This window comes from Acomys russatus, chromosome 26 (assembly GCF_903995435.1).
Source record: "Acomys russatus chromosome 26, mAcoRus1.1, whole genome shotgun sequence".
NCBI classification, from domain to species: domain Eukaryota; kingdom Metazoa; phylum Chordata; class Mammalia; order Rodentia; family Muridae; genus Acomys; species Acomys russatus.
In genome coordinates, this window is record NC_067162.1 from 18,862,829 (window position 1) to 18,880,212 (window position 17,384).

Sequence of the window (17,384 nt, forward strand, 5' to 3'; positions counted from 1 at the left end):
ACATTAGTGTTTTGCCTGCATGTATGTCTCTGTGAAGGTCTCAGACTTCAGAATTAAAAAAAGCTGTGAGCTGCCGTGTGGATGCTGGGAATTTGAACCCAGGTCCTCTGGAAAAGCAGCCAGTGCTCTTAACCACTGGGCCATCTCTCCTGGCTCTTAGTTCTGATTCTTGAAGGTCCCGTCTTGGAAGTGGCTTACTGAGGATTCACAGCCCTATTGGGAGGTCTCAAGGGTGAGAATCTCACACACTAGCAGAAGGATATCATTATCAAGGCTCTCCATTACATATTCAGAGAGAATTCAGTTGTTCCCACCATACCATTTCTCTCCTCCTCGCTCTCCTCTTCCTCCTCCTCCTCTTCCTCCTCCTTCTCCTTCTTCTTCTCCTTCTTCTTCTTCTTCTTCTCTCTCTCTCTCTCTCTCTCTCTCTCTCTCTTTTCCTCCCTTTCTGAGACAGGGTTTTGCTGTATAACAGCTGTGACTGTCCTGGACTCGCTTTGTAGACCAGGCTGGCCTCAAACTCACAGTGATCCACCTGCCTATGCCTCCCAGGTGCTGGGATTAAAGGGTGCGCGACCACTGCCAGGCCAATTTCTCTATGAGCACTACGAGGCATTATTTAATCTGTACTATAGCCCTATGAGGTATTAATTACCACAGCCCCCCAGCCTTTGCTCCTAGAGGAGGCAGCTAGCTCAGAGACTTCAATTCACTAGCCCAAGACCTCACAACTACCTGGTGGGGTGGCTAGATTTGGAGAAGCAGCCATCCTAGGACCTGGATGGCACTTCTCACTGCTCTGCCCCTCCCTGGCCCCAGTGCCTGATGAGAGCAGAGTTAGCCAGTAGAGATGAGGGTTCTTTTTCTCCATTCTTTTACTCTGGTCAGTCAGGGTTCTACCAACTAGGAACTGGTCTAAGGTCCTGGGGCAACTCTGGTCTTCCCCTGCCCCCTCCTACACAGGTCCAGACAGGCCCCGTACTTCCTTAGTGTGAAATGGAGCCACTGCCTCAGTCATTTCCTTTCCCTGGGTCAAGTTCCTCATCCGTAGTGGAAGCCAGTTGTTTCTGCCTTTTCTAAAAAGTAGTTCAGTTTCCGAGAAAGACAGCCATCTCCATTCTGCTAATCCATGTCTTAAGTGGGACAGAGTACCTCTGCTGCCAGTTCCTCTCTTAGTTCGTTCTCTCTTCGTAACTACAAACACCCCCTAATCAAACAGGTTTACACACACAAAACGAAACACACCGGAAATCGAACACAGTTAAGCAAAGCCCACCCTGGATTTATTAGTTTACTTACTAGATCGGTCTCCAAGAGGTGGGGCAGTGTTCAGAAAACAGGTACCTAGGAGGGCGGAGCCAGGGCTCGGGGCGTGGCATCTAGTAGCTAGGTGACTCTGGCGCCTGCGCAGAAGCCGGGAGCGGCGCCTCGGGCTGGGTGATTCTTGGGGGATAGTCTGCATCGTTCTTCCCCCGCGCTCAGGGTTCCCAGCTTTGCTCGGGTCCTGCACCGGCATCCGTCATGAACCGGTGTGCCGAGGCGGCTGCTGTGGCGGCTACCGTGCCTGGCTCCGGCGTCGGGGACGGCGGGCTGCGGCCACCCATGGTACCTCGCCAGGCGTCCTTCTTCCCGCCGCCCGTGCCCAACCCCTTCGTCCAGCAGACGCGGATCAGTGCGGCCCGTTGGCTGCAGGTAGAGGCTTGGTGCGCGCGCAGGCCGAGGGGATGTGGTCAGAAGGAGGAGGCTCGGGAGGAATCGTGCATCCCAGAGAGGAAGCACCTGAGGACTTCTGGTCTGAAAGGGAATAGGTCTTGAGGGCATCAGGTCTGAGAGGGGAGGCATCTGAGGGGGATCACGGGTCTAAGTGAGGAGGCTTTTGAGAGGATCACGAATCTGAAGAAGAGGTCTGACACTTTGAGGGCTTAGTGGGTGTGACTAGGAATTTGTCCAGGGAACAAATCTGATTGGGGAGGCATCTGAGGAGTTACTGAGTCTGAAGGGGGAAAGGTTGTCTGACTGAGATGTGGAGTCTATTAAGGGAAAACATCTGAGGAAGGAAGAGCTGTGGATCTGACTGGAAAGGGTCATGAGGGTCAGACAGGAGGATGTGAGAGCTGAGGACACTGGGGGAGCGGGGGGGGGGGGAGGGGGCGGATGGGATGATCCGAGGGACGTGAAAGCGAGAAGATGTAGAGAAGGCATGTCGGCAAGGAACATCCCATCCATACTAGGGCTCCTTGCCTGAGAAGGGGATGGATGGGGCAGGAACTTTGGCTCGAGTTTGTGGAAGCACAGAAGATTGAGAACTACCACGTGAGTGGGTTTCAGGGTTCTCTCCTTTATAAAAAGGGGAGTCAGTCAGGGTCGAGTAGAGTAAGAGAGGAGGCAGAGAGCCCTGGTCTATCCTTGGAACCACAGGTAAGGATTTAGCCGAGCACGAACAACCATGCTGTAAAATCAGAAGCAAAGACGTGAGTGAGATAACAAGCAGGCAGTCAGGAGTTTTTCTTAGTTTGAGCCAGCCTTCACACAACACCTTTTCTATAGTCAAGGATGACGTGAGAGATAGCCACAGTTAGAAATGGCCACAGAGGAAGTTGTCTTTATCTTGTAAAGGGCAGTTTTTACTACTAGTTAGTTCACTTTTTGACTTCCTCTTCGCTGAGGTTAGTGATTAGAGAACAAGATACAGATGGGTGAAAACTGCATTTGTCACATTCTGCAGGGGGAGCAAAAGGTGTTCATGTTTCCCAGTCCGTCTCATAGTTTTTGCTATTTTGGATTGAAGTAATGGTTACTCTTGCAGGGTTTTTGCATAAAGCTTTAAGACTAGTGACCTCTCTAGAGGGGGCGTGTTAAGCCCCAAGCTACTTACATGCTGGGAGTGGGTGGGGATGGGGGTGTCGGTGGTAGGGATCTGGTTGAAGGATAGATGTGAGATAGGATGGTAAAACAGGTGGATAAACTAAGTTTACAAATCCGTCTTATGCCTTGACTCTCCTGCAGCAACTTCCAGGCACATCTGCCCTGCTTCAAGATTAACTCCAGAAGGATGAGTTATATTTAAATGAAAACGGACCTGTCTATTAGGGTTCAGAGTTTGGGCGGAGGCTCAAAGTGGCATATTTAAATATTTATATTGTACCCTGAGTATATTATTATTTTTTTAAAACTCATCTAAAAGAGCTCTTTCTAAGAACTCTGTGAGAACCACATATAATGCGAAGAGCACTGGTCACTTATTAGTCACAAATTCTGTGAATTTAGCCTAGTCACTTAACTGCCCTTGTCTATCCATTTTATTGTCTATTAAATTGAAATAACAATTCTGCAAAGGAGAGTTAAATTAAATGGGATTATATGTGGCATAATGCAGTCTGGTTTGCTGGTCTTAGTATTGGTAATTCTGCTGCATATATATAATTGTATCTATATTTAAAATTTGGTACTTGTATTAAACTGTTGAGGTATGGTCTGGGCATTTAATTTCTTTAGTTTTTCTTTCTTAAATCCATAATATCAGTGTTACCGTAGATGCTTCAGTGATTTGAATAGCATGGGTAAAGGAAATTTTTGAATAAGCATGGATAAACTATGTTTATACTATCTAGTTTAAAGTACAGATATACTCCCACCTCTATATGATAATATACTTAGTTCAGACTAAATTTTATATTGAATTATGATTGGTGTCTTGTTAAGGGTTGTTGTCACTTTGAGCATTTCATTATAGAGCTTGAAGGTTAAATTTGTCCTTTCTCCTTTATTTATGTATTTAAAAATGATTTATCTATTTTTATATTATATGCATTGGTGTTTTGCCTGCATGTATCTCTATATGAAGGTGTTGGATCCTCTGGAACTCGAGTTACAGACAGTTGTGAGCTGCCACCTGGGTGATGGAAATTGAACCCCAGTCCTCTGGAAGAGCAATCAAATATTCTTAACTGCTGAGCCATCTCTCTAGCCTCTATAAATGTATTTTTAAAAATACATTTAAGGGTCTTTTTGCTACTTTGTGGAATGGAAAATAGTAACCTAATTTTTATTGCTGCAACAGAATTTCGAATTAAAATGATTAGTTATAATTATGGGGTTATTTGGTAATATCAAAAATACTTTTTGCTGCTTTTAATATAGTAAGTATATACCTCTGGACATATAGCAGTAAATGAGAGAAATGTTTTGCACATGTTCTGGAAATATCCAAGAATGCCCTGAGATCTCATCTCTAATTGGCCTGGAGGCTCTGTATAAGCAGGAACCTCAGGCTATGACAGGTGTGACCTGCCTCCTGCATTGTACCCAGTTATATACAACAAAAACTCCTTGCAAGTAGTGGGAAATTTATGTTTCTACACTAAAGGACATTCCTGTATTCATTGACCGAATATTAATCAAGTTGATCAGAGATTTTAGTAGCCACACATGACAAGGGGAAAAAAACCTTTACAGAATTAAATCATAAAATACCTAAATAAATGAGTCAAGGGGAGAAAACTGGATTCAGAAACAAACATATATCTATAGCCATTGACTTTTCTACAAGAGTGCTAGAGCAATTCAATGGAGAAAGACCTGTCTTTTCAATAAATGGTCTGGGATAAATGGATTAACGTGTACAGGAGAATTAAGTTCATCTAATATAAACCAGCCTAAGCTGATAAAAGAATGAAATAGCGAAAATATGAGAGTTTAAATAATGAAAGTCTTAAGCGAGAACATAAGTGTAAATCTTAGTGACCTTGTATTAGTCAGTTGAAGTTTCCTAAATAGTCAATACAAGCATAAGCCCGCACGTGTGTGCACATGGGCGTGCGTACACACACACACACACACACACACACACACACACACACACACACACAGACAGGAGAAATAGATAAGTAGTATTGTCAAATTAAATGCTTTCTACTTCAAAATATACACAGTACCAGGAAATTGAAGAGGGATCCAAGAAGATGGCCTCAGTGGAAAAAGCTGTTGTCACACAAACATTGGAGCCTGAATGTGCATCTCTGGAAACCTTACAACAAGCTGGGCAGGTGTGGCGGCTGCCTGTAATCCCAGCACTAAGGCAGAGACAGGATCTCCAGGGCAAGCTGGCTAGTTAGACTAGTCTAAATTCAATAAGGGACACTACCCTGGTAAATAAAGTGGAACACGCTTGAAGAAAACATCTAGTATTAACTTTAGGCTTCCATATCCCTTCTCTCCCTACATGTGTCCACAAAAAGCATGGGACCAACCACGCACACCGAATACATATACATGTAAAATGAAAGAAAGATATTAAAGTGATAACTTATAATTTTTGAGAAAATATTGTACACAGTATATCTGATAAAGGTATAGTATTCTCAGTATATAAAGAACTCCTAGAAAAGACAAGTCAATCTAGAAATCAATAGGCGATGAGGAGGCTGGAAAGATGGCTCCTTATGTAAAGGTGTGGTGGCCAGCCTGCTCCACATAATGAGTTCCATGACAGCCAGGGCTATGGAGATAGAGACCCTGTCTAAACAACAGAACAACCCTCACCCCAGAACAAAACAAAATGGTCAATGGGGCTTGGAGATGTGTAGCTCACTGGTGCTACAGTGGCATACTGCTTGAGGACTTGGGTTTAATACTTGTTAGAAAAAGGAGAAAAGAAAAGAAAAGAAAAAAAAAAAACCTGTCTAGATGGCTCAGCAGAAAAAGGCTCTGGCTGCTAAATCTGATAACCTAAGTTAGGTTTCCCAGGACCTATGTGGTAGAAAGAGAACTGACTCCGACTTCCACACATAGACAGTGGCATACACACACACACACACACACACACACACACACGTGCACACAGACACAAATAGATACATAGCTGTGATTTTAAAAAAGAAAGAGATGAGCTGGAAAGATGGACTGGTGGATAGGAGCACTGTCTGCTTCACCAGAGGATTCGGCTTTAATTCCCAGCACCCACATAGCAGTTCACAACTGTCTGTAACTCTGGTTCCAGTCGATCAAACATCCTCACACAAACATACATGCAGGCAAAACATCAATGCACATAAAATAAAAAGAAATAAATCATTTTTTAAAAAAAGAGAGAGACAAAGGACGTGTTTCCAGTAGCAGGAATATGGCATTCTCAGATCTAAGTGTGGATCCACAGGAAATAATGAAGAATACTGGAAATGACACTTGGAAATTCAAAAATAAACTCACTTTTCCTCATCTTAGTTTAATTAAAGAACTATAAAATGTGCCAATTTAATGCAAAACTAACAGTATTTTCTCACGCATATGGAGGTGTAAAGAATGATTAAGAGCTTTGAAAGGACAGAATTGCACTGATTTTTCTTGCGGTGTGTCTGAAGTGGTGTAGCGTTAATTCTGAGTTGTCATATAGTAAGTGTATATGCTGTAGCCTTCATGACTGGCCAAAATGTCAAGTCAGCATAGCTAAGGAGCCATTCCAGCACTCTAGGTGGGACACAGAGCTAGGCTAGTACACAAACCACACCCTGCTTTGAGGATGCTAACACTCATTTCTTAGTAACTGAGAGAAAAGACCAGAACAGAGATGATTATTAAACCATAAGAGTTGAAGAGCAGTGTCACGTGAGCACCTTTACTGAACTGACATTTGTAGGACAGTGTCTACTGTAACTGCAGGATACCAAGTGCATTCAAAAAAAAAAAAAAAAAGACCAGAAGCCTTGAAATTTTCAAAAGACTGATATATATTACAGAATATATTTGCTGATTGCAACACATTATATTAAAAATCAGAAGCAGACTGGGCATGGCAGTGCCCACATTGACTTCATTCAGGAGGCAGAAGCAGGCAGAAATCAGTGAGCTCAGGGCTAGTCTGGTCTATATAGCACGTTCCAAGCCATCCAGGCTACATATTGCTCTCCGGTCTCAAGGAATGAATGAGCAGAGGAATGCATGAATGAATGTATAACTCTGATGCTTGAAAAAAATTCTTACATTTAGAAATTAAATCAATTTTGTATTTACATCCAAGTATCAAACAATTCAAAAATAAAGGAGATAACCATATATGAAATAGCAGTAAATGATGTTGACTACTTTGAGGAATATTTAACCCAAACCATGTCCGGTCACTGTACTGGAAACAAAAAGATACTGCTTAGTGAGAAGTTATGGCATGTGGATGGATGTTGCTTATTGTGAACTGGGAAACCCAGGATTCCTTCCAGATTACCTCTAGAGTCATCAAAATCTCAATAAAAATCTGAGAGAGAGAGAGAGAGAGAGAGAGAGAGAGAGAGAGAGAGAGACAGACAGACAGATAGACAGACAGACAGACCGACCGACCGACCAGAGGCATTACTTCTAAACTTTGGAAATGTAGAGGAGGTAGAAATATCTTCAAAAAGCAGAGTGCACACACCAAGTACTTGAAAACTACAGCAACTAAGACAGGTCAATAACTAGAATAGTTTGGGCATTTTGGAAGTTATTTGGTGATGTTCAGAGGCCAATAGAGACGAAAGACAGACTGCACTGTTTGAATCATGTAATTCATTTATAGAAAAAAAATCAGTATTATACATAATAACTATTTACTTAAAAGACAGGATGGTGTAAGGATTAGGAGCAAAGGCTTTATAAATACATTTATTTTCACTTCTGTTGATACTAATATAATTTTATTGTGAATTCATCTCTCCGTGACATTCTTCTAATGTAAAGCAACTTAAGAACTAAATGAATCACTGTGTGCCCTATGCTTGACACACAGTAAACATTTCCGTATGATTTACTGTTCTGACTCACCTACTCTTTATTCTTATTTATTTTTAATTTTGATTCTCTCCTCCAGTTTCTCATGGCTCAGTTACACAGAACTGGTGGGCCCAGGAAGCAGTGTAATCCGTCATCCACTAACGCTTTTATTCCCACTCTTCTCGCTGGGTAGCTTCTGGGGAGCAGTGTGACATCTTGCCTAGCTAACATCTGTTCGCCTCGTGTTTAGCTGTGCTGGCACTACACTGAGAGAGCTTGAGCGTGCCCAGGGGGTGTTAAACCCCAGCTTCCTTCACTTCCTAGCTTAGGCAGCCTTGAACTTGCTCCTCCTGCCTCAGCCTCTCAAGCCGCTCGGACCAAAGGCCTGGCCACACATGCTTCTTTGGCAGGACTGTTTCGGCCACAGCTTCCCCAGGAAGCTTGTGCTGGCTACTAAGTCAAGCCTACCTTTTGTTGTTCTACCAGCGTCCTCTGTTCCCTCTTATGGACAGACAGATCAGGTTGTCCCAGCATCCTCTGGTTCCTCATGGACAGACAGATCAGGTTGTCCCAGCATCCTCTGTTCCCTCATGGACAGACAGATCAGGTTGTCCCAGCATCCTCTGGTTCCTCATGGACATACAGATCAGGTTGTCCCAGCATCCTCTGGTTCCTCATGGACATACAGATCAGGTTGTCCCAGCATCCGTTTCTCCTCCCTGCTTCGTTTGCCTCTATTATTATTGTTATTGTTTTGTATTTGGAGACAGGGTCTCCTAATGTATCTCTGGCTGACCTGGAACTCACTGTGTAGACCAGGCTGGCCTCGAACTCATGTGGATCCCATAGAGAGCCACCTGTCTCCGCTGGGAAGAGAATGCTGAGATTAGAGGCACGTGCCACCATGCCCCTCGAGTAGGAGCCCTTTGAGATCAAATGCCATGTCTTACATGTGTGTGTTTGTGTTTATATCTTAGTCTCATATAAGACAACATTTAATTAACTCATCCTTGAGTACATGCATGAAGCCAAAGCTTTCTTATTAGGCTTTTGTATTTGGTAGTGGTATATGTAAATAGCGTCCATTTATCTTTTATTTATTTATTTAATAAGGTCAACCTTCATTTGCAGATTGTTCTTCTTGGACTCATTCTGCTTCCAGTCCGTCTTTTATTGGTTGCTTTAGTTTTGTTTCTGGCGTGGCCGTTTGCTGCAATCTCAACAGTTTGCCGCCCCGAAAAGCTGACCCATCCGATAACCGATTGGAGGAGGTAGGAGATAATTATGCCCAAATATTACTCAAGTCAAAAACCTAAAGGTTTCTTTAGCAACCTATGGTTTTTTTTTAGCTTACTGCTACTCCGTTTTAACAGTTTGTATTTGTATCTTGCACGGAACGGGCCTTGATTTATGCAGACGTTCTCATATAGACACACGTTGGTGACACTCTGTTCTAGGTATAATTTCTTTTAGATGTTTGCTCGTGAGCCTAGCCCTTAATGGCTGAATGTCTCTCCAGCCCTGGGTATAATTTCTTAATGTTGAGACATTTTCTTTTCTGAGTTACTGTGAGGGACTTTCATCTCTGGTTCTGATGGCGTGGCATTTTAACGTGAAATGTCTCCGATAGCCTCATGGATTAGGAGCCTTGTCAGCAGCCAGTGGGCTTTTGGGAAGTGACTGTATCTTGAGGATTAGTTTCTTGATGAAGTCATAATATGACGGCATTATTAGGAGGTGCTGAAAATCTGGAGGTGCCTAGCCTGGTTGAAGTAATTAGGTCACTGGAATGTCCTCAGGAGGAAGGGTGCTAACCCCTTTCTGCATGCACTTTCGCTGTTTCCTGTCCACTGCGAGGTGAGTAGCATGTGCCATATTCTCTCACTGCTGTGATGCTCAGCTTCATCAGCATCCCCAGAATGGAACTGACCTCTAAGCCATGACCTAAGACAAATCTTTCAAGCTGCACACACCAGGCCTTGTGACACACTGGATGTGGCCAGAGTAGCACAATCTGTTATTTTTCCTGAAACGTATCTGTAAACCACTTGGCTTTCTTTGGCCTTTCCACAGTTTTCACATTTCTTTTTGTTCCCCTGAGGTAACAATATGCCTTCTGCAGTAATATAATTAACTAGATCGATTATATTATTTTTATTAATCACATTAGTGGTTAATATTAACTTTAATTATCACTCAACATAGCATTTTTGAAATGTTAGTACAGAGGCAAATGGAACTGCTTTTCTAGAATTTCTTGAATTACCTAATTAGGAAGGTTCTAGAGAACAGACTGGGCAAGAGTAAATAAAATATACTAGTAAAAGTCACTACCTTTTGGCAGGATTAAATTGTCACCATCTGTGTCTGTTGAACACGGGCCTTCTTACTGTGCGCTCCATGGATTCCAATAGGCTACAGAGCCATAGATGTATTTTAGGATACTGACGAGCACCCTGCAATTGTGTATGGCACTTGTTTGTTTGCTTGCTTGCTTTTTCCATATACAAGGATTTGTTCTTCTTATGCAAATCTCAAATGTGAATATGTCCTCCAAAATTACTGGGAAACTACTGTTCTACGGCTTTAAGAGAAGCATGCAGTTCAGTGCATTCAGTCCCTTGTCCCAGTGAACAATCGTGAATATCAAACACAAGGCTGTTTTGAAGTGGGAAAGTGTTGGCAGTGCCCCAGAGAAAACTCAGTCCTTGCAAATCTTACTTCTTTGTTTTATAACTCAAAGATGCACATTATAAAAATAACATTTTATGGGCCTCATTTCATGAGTCCCACGTTTCTCTCAGATTCTTTCTTTGGTTTTATAGTTACTGGCTTACCAAGATCTAGGACAAAGGGAGGAATAGCTTAAGAATCCAGAAAAAAAAAAATAGAAAAGTGTTCTTTTTAATATTTGATTGTTTTTGCTTTAGAAAAGTTTTACTTTTGTCAATTAAATCAGGGTCTGTTTCCTGTCATACAAGTAACTTTGAAGTTATTAGCTATTAAAAAATTTAAAAGTGTGTGTGTGGGGTGGGGAGAACCAAAGCACATAGATGGAGTTCAGAGGACACTTGGGAATTGATTCTCATTTTTCCCCCTTTCTGAGGCACACTGTCTTGTTTCTGCTACTAGGCAGCATATTCCACGCTAACTAGCTCACTGTCTCCACCCCATCCCTCCATAGAAGCTCTGATTGCATATGCACACTGCTGCATCTGCCTTTTAAATGGCTCTGGAGTGCAAGCTTAGGCCATTAGGTTTGCATGGCTCTTTTCCCCTAGGCGTTTACAAAAATGCTTAAATAGAAGTCACTAAGGGATCTGACTTCTTGAAATATATTTATAAGAAGCTATGCCAGTATAGTTAAGAAATAAAGTATGGAAACACAGGAATGTACTTTGTATTCTTGTATGTGCATGGAGCTTACCTCCAGACTAAAGGTGGAGGTTGTCGCTTTCCCGTGCCCTCTGGGAAGTCCTTTGTGTCTCACTTCTTGTGAGGCCAGCATCACTGAAGCCTCCTCTGTAGCTCGCTACTAGAAGCTTTTCACTGGTTAACAAAATTAGAAGCTCACTTAAAAAAAAAAAAAAAAAAAGGTCCTTTTCAACATCTTGTAGGTGCTTGAGAGTTAATAGTGGGCTCTACATCTGCAGGTCAATCAACTGTGGATCAAAAATGATTAGAGGAAAGATTACATCCCTACCGAGCATACATATACTGTTTGTCTATTCATAGTCCCTAAATAGTGCACCAGCAGACCTATTTGCATAGATAGCATTCACAGTGTGCGAGGTACTGTAAACATTCTAGAGGTGTTTGAGAGTCTGCAGGACACTATGCATAGCTTTTATGCAGTGGTTACGTGACATTATATAAACGACTTGAGCATTCAAGGATGTTGCCTGGGTGTGGAGTCTGTTCTCCACAATTCCTCAGAGATGACCGAGTATATTTCATTTTATGTTTTATGAGAAGCTGTATTTTATTTATTTATTTTTAGAGTAGAGATGTGAACAAATGTCTATTCATTCAGATAGGACACTGATGACAGACCAAAGAAATGATCCCACCCAAGTCTAGCTGAGTGGACCAGCGAGTTTAATCAGGGAGGCTTACAAGAATAGGCAAGAGGTTGCCCATCGAAGTCCAGACAACTTAAGGGAGGCTGGAGCACCAAAGAAAAGGTGCGGCCCCCACTTCGACTCCAGAAATTGCTTTTTTGCTTATGTGTCTGGGGGAAAGGGTAGATAAGTCAGCCACTGGGGAGCCTGACACTTTCTTTCATAGCTTTCCTCTGGAGTTCTGTGAGTGCCCTCACCTCTCCACAAGGGAGTCTCGGTGAGCCCAGTCCTGTGAGTGTCTTCTTGAAGATTCTCAGCTGTTTTGCTTTCAGGGCAGTCCAAGGCATATCATGTCTGGGTGCTCCATAACATATGTTTGCTCATATACTGAGGTATCCGTTCTGTTCTTGGGACTCTAAATATCTGTAAGGATATTTTTGGTTCCCTATTATTTACGCTTGCCAGTAAAGATGCTGGGCCTCACTTGTCTTACGTGTCCAGCACAGTTCTTTGAAGTTCTGAATGTTTTTAAGTATTGTTTTGTGTGACTGTGTATGCATGTGCACATATGCCAGCGCACACGTGTTGAGGTCTTGTTGGTTCTCTTATACTGTGGCAAGGGCACCTGTTTACCTGGCGAACCATCTGGCCAGCTCAGATAATTAGTTCTAACGGTAGAATATCTTAAAACCTTTTACAAAGTAAATGCTAAGGCTTCTGGAGTTGCTTGCATATCTAAGCTCAGTGGAAGAGCAATGCTGAGTTTATTTTTTGGAGGTGTTTGATGTCTGCAGGCTATATTATTGTAGGTGAGATTTATCTCTAAGAATTATTCCTAAGTTAATTCAGCATGAGGCTTCTAAAGTACTTGGGTAGACAATAACCATCTTCATTATGTGAAAGTAAAATTAATTCCCAAGACAATGGCTTTTTTAATGAAATTTTTTTTTAAATTTTAAAAATTATTTATATTTCACATGCATTGGTGTTTTGCCTGCATGTGTGTCCGTGTGAGGGTGTCAGAACCTCTGGAACTGGAGTTACGGACAGTTGTGAGCTGCCACGTGGGGGCTGGGAATTCAACCTGGGACCTCTGGAAGAGCTGCAAGTGCTCTTAGCCTCTGAGCCACCTCTCTAGTACCAAAATGACTGCTTTCTAAGGCCAGTACTTTTGTAGGTAGTCTCAGTGCAGGATCTGGTTTGAAGATTCATTTTGATCACTTCAAGCTTACAGAATAATGGAGTCATTTATCATCCGTGTCTCTTTGCCTCAGTTCTCTCATCTTCAAGATGAGGATAAGGAGAGATGGCTCAGGCTTTAAAGGTGCTTGCTGTTCTTCTAGAGGAGTAGAGTTTGTTTCCCACTACCAACTCTAGCTCCAGGGAATCTGATACCTTCTTCTGGCTTCTCTGGTCACCCATATGCCTGCGAGACAGACAGACAGACAGACAGACAGGCAGGCGGACAGGCAGACAAACAGACAGACAGACACCCACACACTTAAATTTAAATAATGAGGTTAATAGGGCTAGCAAGATGTCTTACTGCCAAGCCTGATAACCTGAGTTCAGTCCTCCTGGATCCACAATGGTGGAAGGAAAGAACTGACTCCTACAAGTTGTTTCCTGACCACCGAATGCGCACTTTAGGACATACATTCTTACAGACACACATGCATCTATAGGTAAACATAATAAGTGTTACAAGTGAGAATGATGATGATGATAGCCATTTCATAAGGACAGACTGAGGATTAAAAATATTAATATAAGAAACCTTTTAGAACAGAGCCTGCCACTTCACAGAAAGAGGTTCCCTATTCAGCTCCTGTTCCGGTTTGCTTTCCGTTAAAACACTGACCAACAGCAACACGGAGAAGAGTTGCTTTCATCTTCCAGCTCTCAAGTCCTAATGCATTGCTCAGTCATGGGAGTCAGCCAGGAGACTCCAGGCAGGACCTTGGAGTTGGGGGACTGAAGCAGAGATGGTGGGGGAGCAGTGCTGACTGACTTGCCACCCCCCCCCCCCCCCCCCCCGAGGCTCATGTTCCGTTCTATTTTCATACAGTCCAGGCCCCCACCCGCCACAGACAACTGAGCTGGGCCCTCAGCATTAATTAGTGATCAAGAAAAGCCTCCCCCCCCCCCCCCCCCCCCCGCAGACAGATGGCAGTCCCTCAGCTGAAGTTCCCTCCTCCCACTGTGTCAAGTTGACGGCTGAATATAATGCTAACAGCCCTTAGTCTCCATAGCTCATGCATGAGGATGCAGTGGGGGATGGGTCCCCTGACCTGTTTTGATTTTCCTACTGTGTTTTATTATAAAGCAAAGCTCAGTGTCTTCTCTATCATCATTTTCAAAGGAAGATCACTCACCCCGCATTGAAGTTTCTGGGCCGCGCCCTGTTTTTCTCGATGGGATTTGTGGTGACTGTGAAAGGAAAGCTTGCGAGCCCTTCGGAAGCGCCCATTTTTGTGGTTGCCCCCCATTCCACGTTCTTCGATGGGATCGCCTGTGTTGTAGCCGGGCTGCCTTCTCTGGTGTCTCGAAATGAGAATGCCCAGACCCCTCTGGTTGGCAGTAAGTACCTGTAAGGTAACAGCCACAATATTAGCATGTGCAAACATGAAGCCGAGAGAATCGTGTATGTATCCAATGTCTATGTGTTTATTTGTTTTCATCTCCTCATTTCATTGGGTATTAAACCCATGGTTTTTGTACATGCAAGGCAAATGGCCTAACACTGAGTGACATCTCCAGCCAGTTAAAAATAAAACTCTACAATATTTTAAACATATTTCCTTTTATTTAAGTAAGCTACTCTATATTATAAAGAGTGAGTTTGTTTTTAAAAAAAAAATAAGATCAGACACATCCCCTTATCTTTTGCATTTAGGTTTTTCAGGAAACGTATCACCACCATGCCATTATATCTCTGTGTTCCTGTGTGTCATAAGGAAAATCAGATTTCAAAAATGCTTTTTTTTTTTTTTTTAAAGACTCGGAAAACCTCAGATCTCATGCTGTTTCGTGAACTTCTCGTAATGGCGTCATGATGATAAATGTGCCCCTATAGTTCCCTGAGGGACATTTGTATAACTCTTTGAAAATTATGATTTGGAACAATAAGTGCTTCCTGCCATAAAAAATAATGAAGCGGGTGAAATGTTTTCCCTGCCAGATGCTTCCATCTCTCCCCGAGGAATCAGTGTCCAAGTAACTGCTCCCGGTTGTCCCAAGGTTACTGCAAACACAAGTGATGAGAGAGTGGGTGTGAAAGTCGCCGGATAAAGCCGGGCGTGGTGCCGCACGCCTTTAATCCCAGCACTCGGGAGGCAGAGGGAGGCGGATCACTGTGAGTTCGAGGCCAGCCTGGTCTACAAAGTGAGTCCAGGATGGCCAAGGCTACACAGAGAAACCCTATCTCGAAAAACCAAAAAAAAAAAAAAAAAAAAAAAAAAAAAAAACGAAAGTCGCCGGATATGTTGCCTCGCTGCTCCTCAGAAAGAACAGTAGTCCTTGTAGCTTTGTCACTGAATGAAGACATGCTTGTTTTGTTTTGTTCTGTTTTATTTTCTCTTCCATGTACAACTACTATGCTTTATGCAGCGTGGCTTTTCCCTAAACATCTCTGTTGCAGAGCACTGGAGGATTACTTGGCATGTGATAGGAAGCGATGTGTTCAGAGGGATTTTAGTGAAATTGGCCATAGTCGCTCTCTACTTGTGTGCACTACCAATTCATACCATGTGTGTTAAAGGTCTTCCTAAAGTCAAACAAAATAGTTTCGAAGCTCAGTGGTAACAGTTTAAGATGCTTTCAGGAAGAAGGCTTTTAGGGGAAAAAAAGTTCATTTGTTCCTCCCTCCATTCTCCCACCAACTTCTGTAAAAATCAATGACACGGTACCCATCTCTCTATTTGAAATTAGAACCTAACTAGTAAACTTTGAATCTGGGGTTTTAAAAACGATTATGAGTTTAGATTGGCTAAAGTTTTCACTTTCCGTAAAAATTGTTTCAGTTTATCCAACGTTAATGCCATAGTGGCTTTAAGAAATTGACTTGGTTTTGACCTTTTGTTTTTCAAGGGCTGTTACGGGCTGTGCAGCCGGTTTTGGTGTCCCGTGTTGACCCCGACTCCCGAAAAAACACAATAAATGAAATAAGAAAGCGAGCGACATCAGGAGGGGAATGGCCCCAGGTAAGGTGCAGTCGCTTGTCATTGGCATAAACTGAGAGCTTTTGTATGTCCGTAGACTTACTCAATCATGTCAACAGAAAGCAAGATATCCATGTCCACAGCATCGTAGATGCAGAATAAAACTAGTCAGTGCGAAGAAGACTCCGTCCCCAGCATGGACCATTCCATTTTATTTGTCAGATTTTTGGGGGCGGGGGGAATCATAAAAAAATGATTCTGTAACTCTGACTTTAATTCCTATTAAATAAAATGAATATTTTATATAAGTTAACTCACTTGACTAAAAATATTCTTAAGTGTACCAGCTCTCTTCTGAATTATATTTAAATAGAGCTTTCCATTCAAAGGCATAGCGAAATAGTCTGTAAAACCGTCCTGCTTCACCATCTCCCCGCTCTGCCTCTGTCCTGATGAAAACAAGCGATCTCTAGCAGGCAGATGCTACTCTGGCAGTCGGCCCACCTGTGGTAGCACACAGACGTCCAAGTACACCCACCGCGGGGTGTACGAGGAATGGTTTAAAAAGTGATTGAGGTGGCATTTGGAAAACTTAAAAGTTTCTCTTTGGATCCAAGAAATATGTCTAGAATTAGTAGGTGAGAAATGATTAGAAGTAGGTAGATTTCAGCTTACTGTTTTTTCATTTTGCAGAAATTTGATCTGTCCAGGGGTAAAATGGTCAGGCCCTGACTGACAGGCACTTGGTAACAGAGGAGGCTGTAGACACTGGATAGACACTGGAGCTACTAGGATGGCTACTTTGAATGCTCCACCCTCCCTGAGATTTTTTTCTGACTCACTTTGTTAGCATTCCGTGCTAGTAATCTATTTGTGGATATATGCCAAGCAAAACTGCTGGCCATTGTGTCTGTTTGTCACAGGAAACCCATTTTATAAATGAAGGGGTTGGAGTTGTGCCTCCTCATTAATTTTTATTTTGTAGTTGGAGCCAATGTTTTCCCTCTCTGACTACTGTAGATCATGTATCTGCTAACTGCTTTCAGTGTGGGGATCTTATTTTATTTTATATACTTAGAAGTTAACTCTTGGCTCAATTTTAAAAGCTTTAGAAAACCAAGCTTGTGTCTTAATTAGTGGAGGAGATCACAATGTTTGTGTGCCTTACGCAGAGAAAACATGAAGTAGCACATTAACAGCTAAAATGCGTCCTCGGGAAAAGCAAAGCCAGCTATGAAGTGGATCCCACATGATAACTAAAGAAACCAAGCAGAAGGCACAGAAGCAGTCTCTCTCCTTTGTCCTCAAGGCATCCCTGAAATGTATATTGGGAGTAAATAACTTTGACAATAAGATTTATTTTGGTTAAGGATATAACCTTGCTTAATGTCTTCTTTTAAATTTATTCAGATCATTAATAAAA

At 42.6% G+C, this 17,384-nt stretch overlaps 1 protein-coding gene across 1 annotated transcript in view; it reads left to right on the forward strand.

Moving 5' to 3' along the window:
• Positions 1-1,482: 1,482 nt before the first annotated feature.
• The window catches only part of Lpcat2 (lysophosphatidylcholine acyltransferase 2), a 58,993-nt gene continuing 43,091 nt past the window's right edge, over positions 1,483-17,384 (forward strand). Inside the window, exons 1-4 of the mRNA XM_051168647.1 lie at positions 1,483-1,692; positions 8,872-9,011; positions 14,164-14,381; positions 15,891-16,003. Coding sequence (XP_051024604.1) covers positions 1,522-1,692; positions 8,872-9,011; positions 14,164-14,381; positions 15,891-16,003 — 642 coding nt within the window. The 5' untranslated portion in view covers positions 1,483-1,521. The remainder of the gene's footprint in view (positions 1,693-8,871; positions 9,012-14,163; positions 14,382-15,890; positions 16,004-17,384) is intronic.